This window comes from Numida meleagris, chromosome 1, assembly GCF_002078875.1.
Source record: "Numida meleagris isolate 19003 breed g44 Domestic line chromosome 1, NumMel1.0, whole genome shotgun sequence".
Taxonomy (NCBI): Eukaryota; Metazoa; Chordata; class Aves; order Galliformes; family Numididae; genus Numida; species Numida meleagris.
In genome coordinates, this window is record NC_034409.1 from 75,005,759 (window position 1) to 75,018,488 (window position 12,730).

The 12,730-nt window shown below is 40.0% G+C and overlaps 1 protein-coding gene across 1 annotated transcript in view; it reads right to left on the reverse strand.

Annotated features, from left to right (window-relative positions):
- LOC110392457 (transient receptor potential cation channel subfamily V member 6-like) overlaps positions 474 to 12,730 on the reverse strand; it is a 34,253-nt gene continuing 21,996 nt past the window's right edge. Inside the window, exons 8-15 of the mRNA XM_021384694.1 lie at positions 8,382 to 8,594; positions 8,000 to 8,086; positions 6,820 to 6,896; positions 5,615 to 5,780; positions 5,269 to 5,335; positions 4,283 to 4,551; positions 3,139 to 3,245; positions 474 to 1,125 (exon numbers count right to left, since the gene is read on the reverse strand). Coding sequence (XP_021240369.1) covers positions 852 to 1,125; positions 3,139 to 3,245; positions 4,283 to 4,551; positions 5,269 to 5,335; positions 5,615 to 5,780; positions 6,820 to 6,896; positions 8,000 to 8,086; positions 8,382 to 8,594 — 1,260 coding nt within the window. The 3' untranslated portion in view covers positions 474 to 851. The remainder of the gene's footprint in view (positions 1,126 to 3,138; positions 3,246 to 4,282; positions 4,552 to 5,268; positions 5,336 to 5,614; positions 5,781 to 6,819; positions 6,897 to 7,999; positions 8,087 to 8,381; positions 8,595 to 12,730) is intronic.

Consider the following 12,730-nt stretch of genomic DNA (forward strand, 5'->3'; position numbering starts at 1 on the left):
GCGGATGTTGGTGGTATGACAGAAAAGGTTGAACCTTCCCATCAACAACCCATTACATTTTATTGCTGTGTGACAGATGGTAGCAGAGAGGCAGTCTGACAAAATGGCGTCTGACATGGAAGTGTGTATGAAGCATAGGTATGGAAACGAACTCCTCCGTGCAGAAACAATTGCATGCACTGACATTCATCTATGCTTGCTGAACATTTACGGAAACCAAACACTGGATGTGAGCACAGTGAGGTGACAAATCACACATTCCAGCAGTGATGACAGTGACAGTGCATCACCTCCACTGGTGCAGATATTTAACAGTGTGGCATGCAGATTCTTGTTCATCACTGACAAAAATGCATAGCTAATGGTGGTAGCTACTTAGAAAAATAGTGTTTTGTACCTGAGAATTTGCTCTATCAAACAGTGTTATTATGATCTTTGTATCTGTTGTATTTTCCATGGAAATAAACAGGAGGCATTATTTTTTAAATGACCTGCGTATGTTACATTCTGGAAGAGGTCTTACTGACTGCCTCTTTGTAAATTGTTGAAATTCCAGTGCTGTCTTCTATTGCTCACTTCTGTGGGGTTTTACAAGCATTACAAACTACCATAGGCCTTAGCTCAACAAGCCAACTAACTTGGCACAAATATTAACGCAACAGCAGGGACACCTAAAAAGTAGGAAAGATTGAATCTATATATCATAGCATAGATGCCATGAACAATTCATGATGCACTGGCAGAGCTCTTCAAGGCTGCTGAATCTGTAGCATGCTGGAGTGTGTATGAACAATTGGAGGAGACAACTGCTGTGGCAAATGCAATCCATGTTGTGGAGTGAATAAATAAGCTTAGACATCATAGACCTCTTCTTCCATGGCATGATTGATCTCTCCATGAAGTTGATGGAAAGTGTTGTGCCTCAGGATCTCCCAGCCACTCTGAGAATTAGTCCTAGATGTGCCTCGTGACAATGATAGAATGGACGGGTCCTTCTTGTACAGGATGTTCCTATCGACTTCCAGCTTTTCCAGACCTTTGTCACAGTTATCCCTATCATGAGCCTTAAATGCTTCTGTGTATCGCATCATCTTGTGTTTGTTGGGATCAATCCTGTCTTCTATTCTGTGAGAGGATTAAAAAAAAACATAAACTAAAGGAAGTAGAATTGTGCCAGTTTGTCAACGAAATAAATGGACAGACCACTCCCAAATACATGCCTAGAGACTCAGCCATTCCAGAAACACCTACACAGAAGCAGGAAACTGATCAATAAGCGTGGTTCTTTTGGTTTTCTTCTATCTCTAACATACGCTCTCATAAAAGTAGCCTCACCATCTCAGCTTCTAGCACAATTATCTCCTTTCTAGGCTTTCATTCCTGACACTGACTTCAGTCCATTGCTTTCTGTCCCTGGCAGTGATTTGCCTTTTCTGTTTTGCCAGCTATAAATTACTGGCAATTCCACACCATTTAACTCCAGCTCCAGATATATAATATCTGGATACATATATACACATATATTCATCTATTTCCTTCCTTGCTGTCTTTCCTCCTTTGATACTCCATGCTTGTTAATATCAGGATGTCATTTATCTTTTGCTGAACTTTGATTTATCTTGTCCACTTCCATCAACCTTTCTCTGCCTCACTTATGACTTGCCTTCAGAAATACTGTCCCATACTACATACAACAAACATACATGTAATTTGAAAGAACTTCTCATTTGTTCCCAAAGTAACGCCTCCCAATTGTTTCCATGGAAACAACAACAAAAAGCACAATAATACTATTTGATACAGCAAATTCTCAGCTACAAAACACTGTTTTTCAAAATAGCCACCACCATTAGCTATCCATTTTAGCCAGTGATGAACAAGAGCCTGCATGTTGTGCTCTTGAAAATCTGCACGGAGGTGACCCACTGTTTCACAGCTTTTACGATGGTGTAATTGCTGAAATGTGCCATCCACCATCTCACTGTGCTTACATCCACTGTTTCATTTCCTTAAGTGCCCAGCAAGTATCAATGAATGCCAATGTGTGCAATTATTTCCACGTAGAGGAATTCAATGGCACACCTTTGCTTCCTATGCACTTCCATATCAGATGTCATTTTGTCAGACTGCCTCTCTGCTGCCATCTGTCACACAGCAGCAAAATGTTAACAGAATATTGGTGGGAACTGACATCCACCTCTGACATCATGAGACAACATAACAAAATAGGAGGCATTACTTTTGAAGCAGCCCTCACAGATCACATCAACACTATTTTCTCTTTGCATCCAGTGAAGAATTTTTGCTGGGATATTGCTTTTGCAAAGTTACATTCTATACCTTGGACTGAACTCATTGTTCATTGACAACACTTTAGATCTGTTTGTTCTAACTGGTAAACCTGGAAATCTGCAAGGCTCACTTCTCCCTAAAACCTGAAGAAAGTCCTGTTTCATACAGCCACCACCCTCCCTTCTAGTTTTATCAGCAAAAAATAAAGCAGTGAGAAAGAGCACAGGCTCAAGTATGGTTTATTCTTTTCTCACCCCAGTAGAAATGTTGATGAATATTAGGAATATTTTATTACCTGGACTACAGACAGTTTGTTCTTTCAGGGCTTAAACAGAAATCCTAGACCCAAGACTTTGTCACCAGATGAAGTCCTTGCAAATTATAAAATATAGTTATTATGTTTACACCAAAGAGAAAGCTTATCTTTAATTATTCCTGTCCTATTTTGAATCATCTGAAGCACAGTTCATTTCTTCTGAACATCTCATTGATTGCTTTTGCCTCTGCTATTTCAAGCATCCAATGCTTAGAGACAGTCAACCAAGCACAGCAGTGAAGTTTTGTCATCATTATAAGGAGTTGGAAAAAAAAACAAACATGCCTTACAACCCATGCAATTTCTGGGATCTTTCTCCTGGGACTAATGGAAAAGAAAGCATCAACTGATGAGAAGAATTGAATAGTAGAACTTTCTGAGGAGACGGTGTCTGTCATAAATATAAAACGGACTAGGATCTCTGTTCTAGAAGGGACTACAAGCACTCCTCTCTAGGCCATCAGAATGACTCTGATCCATGCATTTGGATGCTTCTTCTGGGATCTTATGTGCACTATAAGAGAACTCACCTGAGATACCATCGGTCCCCTAGCCCGTACTCCCGCCCACAGATCCCAGAGCGAGGCCAGAGACACCGTGGCAGTTTCCGTTCCAGCATGACAGTAGTAGCAACGATCTTTACAATTAAAACATAACGAAATAAAACAGAAAGAATTTGTCTGAGTTAGAAAAAAATCAGTCTTTCTTTCAAAATTACCAGTCTCATGAGTACTCATCAGCTCCACACATAATGAAAGAAAAACACTGAGTCAATACTCTGTTTTTTACAGAGAAATTCACAATTTCAGTTCTAACTGTGCTATGATTGCCAATGGTGCTCTTCAAACAATGTCAAACTTGTCTCCTTCTATACCTGATGGCAATGGATAGGATAATTAATTTATAAGCTAGATAAGTGGACAATATTTACACCAGCATTAACCATTTTTAGAACTTAACTACCCTGGCCACACAACAACAGTTAACTGATATACTGTTTTATCTCAGGAAAAATACTAGGAAGTGGGTTTCTTGTTGAGCAGTTATGTAACTCATCCGTATGAATACATCAAAAGGCCCTAGCCTTTTCAGCAAGTGAGTCAGGCCAACTTCTCTTAATGGATCCAAAGACATTACTGACCAAATTGTAACCTTTAGTTTTCATTGTATCTTCCTCCCAGTCAATCTCTGTAATTATTATTTAACTCTCAATTACACAATAATGTGATTTTTAAGAAAGAGGCAACTTTAATTCTATTAGAAATTCCACACTTAATGAAGAAACAGTTGGGGAACACAGGATGGATGAGAAAGGCTGAACAGGCTTTTCCCTCTGCTATTTGAAATAAGGTAGGAATATTACTACACCAAAGATATAAGGGATATATATATAAATATATATTATTTTCACATGGGAAGATCTACGGAAAAGTAGTCTTGCATTTAGAAAATTCATACTGATAAAATGACATTTGGGGGCTGATGCACAGAATCTGTAAAGCAGAACTAAAGGGACATGGCTTTTTGAGCCATGAGAAGTCCATGAGCAAAGTGAAGGCCTGGGAAAGACTTTAATGTGCAGAGAAGGTAAAGTAAGTAACTGCATTGCTAACACATCTTTCCTGGGCAAATTTTCCTTACTTTTATTCAAAGAGAACACCCTACCCAGATTACCTGGGCTCTCCAGAGTTCATCCCGTTCATGGGCCACTCTCCAGTGCGTGTCACCCATCATGGCAATTAGCAAATTGAGCATAAGGAGGGTGGCAATGATGGCAAAGGCAAAGTATACCACACTGTACATAAAAGGCAGGTCCACATCATAGTTTGCAGGGCCATCAATGATAGTCAGAAACAGCTCAAAGGTGGTGAACAAGGACATGGGATAGTTGTAGAACTGCCCGAGGTTTTCAGGGTTCTCTGTCTGGAAGATGATGTAAAAAGCTAAAGGAGAGCAATGGGGAAAAAAAAGATATAGTTTAAAAATGGGAATCATAATGCTAGAGCAACAGCAGGGTCTTGTTAAGAGAAGCTGACAATACAAGGTAGTCTGGGTAGGAGTTACATGTAAGAGGGATGCTCCTAAAGTAATGCCTCCTATTTTATTATACTGGCCCACAATGTCAGAGGCAGATGCTGGTGGTATGGTGGTAGATGCTGAACCTTCCCATCAGTGTTCCATTACAGAGGCGATCTGACAAAACGGCATCTGACATAGAAGTGCATATGAAGCAAAGGTGTGTCACTGAATTCCTCCACATAGAAAAAATGGCACCTAATGATATTCATCAAAATGTCCTATAAAATGGAAATTTTTTCTTCTTCATGGATAGAATAAAACTAATTCGTCATTTTTCAAATATAAATACCATAAATGCAATATGCTTTTAAACTTTGATTTAGATATATGTGGATTTATCTGGATTGCCCTAGTTTCTATTATCCTGGAAAGAGCAAGAGTTGAAAACCAAGCTAATGAGTACATAAATCAGTGCAAAGAAAGAGACTACACTCAAAGAAATAGAAAATGCACAATATCGCCACTTTTTGCCAATTTTTACTCAGAGTATGACCTGAGAGTAATCCGAAACCCACAGCACTTAATTCATATCAAAGGAGGTGGCAGAGTAACATAACACCATTTTCCTGTTGTAGACTTACCTGATGCAAAGCCTAGTATCACCACAGCCATGAGCCAGCAAAAGCGCAGAAGATCTCCAAATATCATCTGTAGAGCAAAGACAGAGCCACCATAAGGCCCAACTGTGCCACCAAGCCACCATACAACCCTGTGTAACTCATTTCCAGATTGTAACATCAAAAGTGGATGAAAGGAAACTTCTGCACTAAAGAGAATATGAAAGTCCCAAACCCTTCATGCAGACAGGAACTTGTCCGTTTGCCATTAATGCAAGTCCAGAGGGAGAAAAAGTATTCTTCCAGTTTTCCCTGGGCGCAAAGAGGTGTCACAATGTGTGCAACAAGCCCTTTTTATTTTTTCTTATACCTTCTGGATCATGATGGTGAAGGGCCCAAGCATCTGGAAGCCTCGTGCAAAGTACATGACATTGCACCATCCTAGTACCAGGGCGAAGGACATGGGCACCACCTCACCAGTAGTGCTGGTAAGACGCATCACCATGGTTATCAGAATCATGCAAGCATATGTGATACTGTAAAGAAAGAAGAGACAGTAAAAAAATGTTCAGTAAAGAAATCTTACCCTCCTTTTTCTTTTCTTCACAAAAATTTCATGACAGGCACATACAGCCACCAGCTCATAGGCAGAGACCAATCAGCATGCTCAGCTCTAGCTGTTCACTTGCCTGGCTTCTCACACACCACTTGGGCCAATAAGAGAAAGAAATTAACAGTAGGAATGCCCTAGGGCAGGCATGTCCAACTCGTGGCCCACAGGCTGGATATGGCCCAAGACAGCTAGTAATGCAATCCCACAAGATCGTAAATTTTTAACATTATTATTTGATTTTTAGCAAATATTTTTCATCAGTTGACTACACATAGTTTGAGGGCAGACTGTCTAGGTGACAACAATACATTGTGGAGGGGAATGCACAGTGCAGTGCCAACTCCTCCTCTTACACCCACTCAGACACATTAAAACCTGCATGTATTGCACGTTATATATACTTGTGCCAGTTGATGAATAAAATACAGTGATTACTGATAATAATATTTCAACTTACCAGTGTGTGTGCCTGTAAGGACGTGTGCTTTTTGCTACTAAGCAGGCATGTAAGTTTTCTTATTTAATTATTTAAATTGGGCTTGTGTTATTTCTTAAAATAATTTAATAAGTTAACAAATTCACTGTGAAAGAAATATCCAGAATACTCATGTAGTGCTGACAATTTTTTTAATTTTGAAAATCTCAAAAAGCTCACAAAAGTATAAAATAATTTGCGATACATTTTTAATTAGTTTTGCAATATGCACTTCATAAGTGTTTCTGCTATTCTGTTTCTATTTTGTTACTTATATACATTAACTCTTTTATATATTTTATATGCGGCCCAAGACAATTTCTCTTTACTCAGTGTGGCCCAGGCAAGCCAAAAGGTTGGACACCCATGCCCTAATGGAACAGAGAAGGTGACTCATCTGGCAAAAGGCAGGGTTGGATGGAGGGGGGAGTTGCAGGAGGGAATGAGAGATCATGTACTTATTAAACTTAAAAGGTGGTATACTTACACAATTATGTGGAAAGGTCCTCCTAGGATGGTTTGTCCAAAGTATTTCGCTGCTCCAACTCTAAGGATATCTGGGATCTAAGAATGATATCCTATTGACTTTAGGACTTAGATTCCACTATTAAACATAATGTAACCACTAATATCAAGAGAGTCTTGGGGTCAGCTGCATCTGCTTTGTTTGCTGCTTCACAGTTTGATTATAATTTTACTTTAAAAAGAGAATGAATGAGGTGGGCAGATTGAGAAATTTTGATATGAGACAAAGAAATGCTGCAACACAGAGCTATGATCCTGAAGTTCTTGTAGACTACTGATAAGAAACCAGACAAATAGCTGAGCCTCAGAAAAGACAAAAAAGAACTTTTCAGGGAATAAGAGGAGCTTGTTATAAATCAGACTCTCTTTGCTAGCTCTAGTGGAACCCCAGAGTCCTGGCCAAAAATAGGAAGAAGCACCTGTCTTTCTGGAACATATATGAGAAATACATCTTTTCTTTTCTTCTTTTTTTTTTTTTTAATGGGATTTGAAAATTCCATTTTACTTCAGTCACCCTTGGGATCATCATTCGAGTTTTCTCTATATAAAAATTTTGATCTTCAATTTCATGTTATAATGACATCATGTGTGGGTACGTGTTTAGTTTAAAAAACTTCAGCTCTTATCTAATTTTAAAATTAAAATTCTAAAATTCATGATCAGGAAATCACCTAGACATATCTACTGCAGAATTCTGGTTGTGTAACACTCCTCTTACAGGCTCACATAGTCACTGCTCTCCAATTTAACATAAAATTTCCTGTATAAGCACAGGAGTCATTTACCCAACTCTCCTAAACACATCAGTATAGAAAGTCTCAAAATTTCATGTAACAGCTGGATTCAGTTGGAACTACAGATGATGCTAATGGAAAATCTAGCATTACCCTGCAGATAGTATTTGATAGTGATCAGTCCATCTAATTTGGTTCTTCAGTATCTACTCTTACTAGTAAGCTGTCAGAGTATCTGTTTCATCCAATAAATACTGTTGACTGTGTCAACTGCAATAGATGTATATTGAAGCATTTAGACTCAGCAAATAGTCCTTACCAAGTTGTGAGCACAAACTGATTTTTGTGCACCAAATAAAATCTTGTCTTGATTAAATTCAAAACTCAAGAGCTCACTGTTTCTCTTACCTCAAGGATCAAAATTACTACAGCTCCAATAACTGTGATCAGCTCTCCCACCAGTCTCAACTCATCCTCATATGTTACATAAGATTCCTGAAAAAAGAAAAAGGAATGAAAAGAAATTAAAATAGAGAATGGGGGAAAAGAAGGCCCACTACTACTGTAACAAACAGGACTTGGCCTGACAAAGCCACAGGAACTATCCCAGCCCAAACAACAGAGAACAGATCATGCTCAGTGTTCCTCACTGACGAAGGTCAGCTGATGGGAAAAGGATGACAGCTGGGAAAGCTGGAGACTGGGAAATACTTGGACTTTTCAGTTAAGTAGGTGAGATAAAAACTGCCTGATGCTGCCTATGGAGCTTTGATTCCTACTGACACAGTACCTGCAGCATTTTCTGGACATAGATTGTATTGTCTCTACTGTTTGTTTTATTGCCTGTTCGAGCTTTCAGTGGCCGGTAGACACAGCACATAGTGAAGCAGACCATGTAGAGTACATAGAATAAAGCCAGGAAGCAGAAATAGGGCCGTCCATACATATTCCACTTCAGGCTCACCAGCTCCTTCACAGGTGTTAGATCTAAGATCTGGCGTGCCTGAGAAAGATAGAGAGGAGGAATTATTTACTGTGAGGGAATTTGTTTATAAGTATCACTGACACTTTCCCAGGAGAATGTTAACAGAGTGCTCTCACACTATTAGGAAGCCAATTTGTTTCTGAAAAGTTAGAATGCTCAAGTGAGTTTGGATTTGCTCAGTTTGCTAGTAGAGCTTTGGAAAATGCAAAAATATATATACCCTAGAGAACAGCTTTTGAGTACCAGAGGGATACACAAGATAAGTGTATTAGACACTGGATTAAGTTTTCTGTCTCCGTGGCCTAGATCTATACAAACATTGAATACGGACCTAAGGGCTAAATTTACAGTGCTAGAAAGTTGACCAAATCTGTGAACACATATAAAAATATTTCAATTCATGAACTTTTCTATTGTAACTGTAAAATTATTTGAAGAATGTTTTATGTTAAGCAAGAAAGTACAATGTACAGCAGACAAATACACTCCTCTATTTAAAATAAACATCATTTTTAGAATATGTGATTATATTTTCAGTTTCTAAGCAATCTTGTGGAATTTTTTCTTAGATTTTTTTTCTCCAAATTGGAGTTTTTCATTCATATGTTTAAAGAAGTACTGGTTTCAACAGCTATTTCTATCAATTTCAGTGCAACTGAGGAAAGTTTATCTTCAGGAAACAGATCAAAATGTCCACGAGATCATTTGCTCTCTTTAAAAAACTGATATTACCTAGGCAACTAAGAGGACTTCGGAAAGATTTTGAAAGTTCTTTCACTTCTGTCTAAATGCAGACTCTTAACGGCCTGCATTTTCAAGTTTCCACCATTAACCTATGATGATAAAACCTGCAGTACACCCTCAAAGAGACATACTGTTAAAGCAAACAAACAAACAAACAAAGCTCATTCAACATAATTCCTCTGGGTTATTTAGATTGTATTCAAGGCCTTGGCCTTTTATTTTAATATAACAGTGGTGCAGCTCAAGTATATCTAAAAGACCACATATTTCCAGGAGTAAACAGAAGCTTCAGTGAGCATCTTGCATGATAGGAAAAACAGCACTACTGAATGCACTGGGGTTATTTTTCTGTCAAAGATCTGCATATATTCATACAAACTGTGCAGATGAGAATTTCTAGAAAACGTTTTGTCAAAAAGGTTGAATATAGTTTTAGAAGTGACAAAGAGGATTTATAAGAAGCTAGTGCAGTAGAATTATGAGCATTGGAGGGAGGAACAAATCTTCTCTTATCATCCACTTCAATTTACAAAACTAACAGGAATAATCCAGAAATTTTCTTTACTGCCTTCATGGCTGATCTGGTTGATTTACATACATGCATATAAAGAGCAAAGAAAATATAGGGAGATGTTATGAAAAAAAAATTAAACATTATTCCTCTGTTGAGCATCACTAATCTAATAAAAGGGAAAAAAAACAATAATGAAAAGAATAAATAAAACAAGTGATGCACAACACAATAGCTCACCAATAGCTAACTGATGTCTGAGCAACAGTGGTGCAGTTGACACAAAAGAAGGAAGGAAGGGACACCATCCAGGAGGAGCTGGACAGGCTCAAAAAGTGAGCATACAAGAATCTAATGAGGTATAACAAGGCCAAGTGCAATGTGTTGCACTTGGGTCAAGGCAATCCTGGACTGGGAAAAGAATTCCTTGAGAGCAGCCCTGTGGAGAAGGACTTGGAGGTCCTAGTGGACAAAAAGCTGGGCATGAGCCAGCAGTTTGCTCTTGCAGCTCAGAAGGCCAACAGTATCCTGGGCTGCATCAAAAGAAGCGTGGCCAGCAGGGAGAGGGAGGTGATTGTGCCCCTCTACCCTGCCCTTGTAAGGCCCCATTAGGAGTACTGCGTCCAATCCTGGGGCCCCCAGTACAGCAAGGATGTGGAGCTGTCAGAGTAGGTCTAGGGTAGGGCCACAAAGATGATTAGAGGGCTGGAGCACCTCTCCTATGAAGAAAGGTTGAAGGAGTTGGTCTGATTTAGCTTGGAGAAGAGAAGGTTCCGGGGAGACTTCATTGTGGCCTTTCAATACTTGAAGGGAGCTTACAGGCAGGATGGGGACCAACTTTTTACGTGGTCTGACAGTGACAGGACAAGGGGGAATGGCTTTAAACTGAAAGAGGGAAATTTACGTTAGATGTTAGGAAAAAAGTCTATACTCAGAGGGCAGTGAGGCACTTGAACAGGTTGCCCAGAGATGTTGTGAATGCCTCATCTCTGGAGGCATTCCAAGCCAGGCTGACTGGGATTCTTGGTAGCCACGACAGGGGGCTTCGAACTAGATCATCTTTAAGGTCCCCTCCAACCTCAGCCATTCTATGACTCTGTGATATTATTCTAGCAGAGTAGCATGAGAAGTAGAAAAGTCCTTGAATTAGTACAAGCATTGCTCAGCAACAACTGAAACATTTGTGTTATTAACGTCATTCTGATCCTAAATCCAAAACAGCAATAATATCAGCTTGTCACATTTCAGCCCAGTTCAGACTAATTCCATGACCAGTGGGGCGAAGGGAGTAGCTAGATTGTGCAGGACCATCTTGACTGTTAGATCATCATGTATTGACCAACAACATGGCTTCTGTCAAATGCTTCTCCCAAAGCCTAAATGTTCCACCACCTGTTGCCTTCAACATAGTTTTTGACAACTGACTGTATCATTCGGTTTTACCAGAAGCTGGTGCATGGTAGGGAATATGATAAATCCAATCAATGCCATGATCTTACAGGCTCAAGTCTACCCTCAGCAAGTTTGCCAATGACACCAAGCTGAGTGGTGCAGTTGACATGTTAGAAGGAAGTGATGTCATTCAGATGGACCTCAACAAACTTGAAAGGTGGGCCTGTGTGAAAATAATGAGGTTCAACATAGCAAAGTGCAAGGTTTTGTACTTGGGTCAGAGTAATCCCAGATACGTATACAGACTGGGAGAAGAACTCTTTGAGAATAGCCCTGCAGAGAAGGACCTGGGGGTCTGTAACAGGTTTGTGGCAAGGTGACATAATCAGCCTGCCGCGCCTCCCCATATTTATGTTTTTACCATCAACTTTCCTCCCAGAAATGTTTCACCCTCTTGGCTTGCTCAACTGTGGCCCATGTTTCACAGACATGAATAACCTGTGCAATAGTGTCCATAGTTAAGTCCACCCCTTGGTCTTTAACCACTTATATGCTGCATCTCTTCTTTCATGACCCGAGGTTTCATGGGCCCACTGCGCTAGAAATAATTCATCCTTGTGTCGCCAGTCCAATCTATTTGAGCCCCTTCAATTTTGGCAACTTGATCTACCTGTTGGTTATTTTGTTGTTTTTCAGTAGCCCAACTCTTGCGCACATGAGCATCTACATGATACCTTTACAACAATATTCTCTATTCAGGCAGCAATGTCTTTCCACAGTTCAGCAGCCCAAATAGGTTTACCCCTTTGTTGCCAGTTGTTTTGTTCCCACTGTTGTAACCACCCCCATAAGGCATCTGTCACCATCCATGAGTCAGTATAAAGATAAAGCACTGGCCGCCTCTCCTGTTCAGCAACATCTAAGGCCAGTTGGACAGCCTTTACCTCTGGAAATTGGCTTGATTCTCCTTTTCCTTCAGTGGCCTCTGTAACTTGTTGTTTAGGGCTCCACACACCAGCTTTCCATCTGTGATGCTTCCCCACAACACGACATGATCCATCAGTGAACAGGGCAAATTTGTTTTCATTTTCTGGCAATTCGTTGTATGGTGGATATCTCTTCTCCTGCTGATGTTCCAAACTTTTTGCCTTCAGGCCAGTCCATGATCACTTCTAAGACTCCTGGATGACTGAGGTTCCCCAACCGAGCTCACTGTGTAATCAAAGCAATCCACTTACTCCAAGTGGCATCAGTAGCATGATGGGCAGAAGGAACCTTTCCTTTAAATATCCAGTTTAGCACCAGCAGTCAGGGTGGTGAAAAGAGCTGTGTTTCAGTACCAATTACTTCGGAAGCAGCTCGAACCCCCTCATACGTGGCTAAGATCTCCTTCTCAGTGAGACTATAGTTCACTTTGGAGCCCCTGTACAACTCAACTCCAGAATCCAAGGGGTTGGCCTTAGGTGTCTCCTGAGGCTCTTTGCCAAAGGCCCCAAGTGGGGCCACT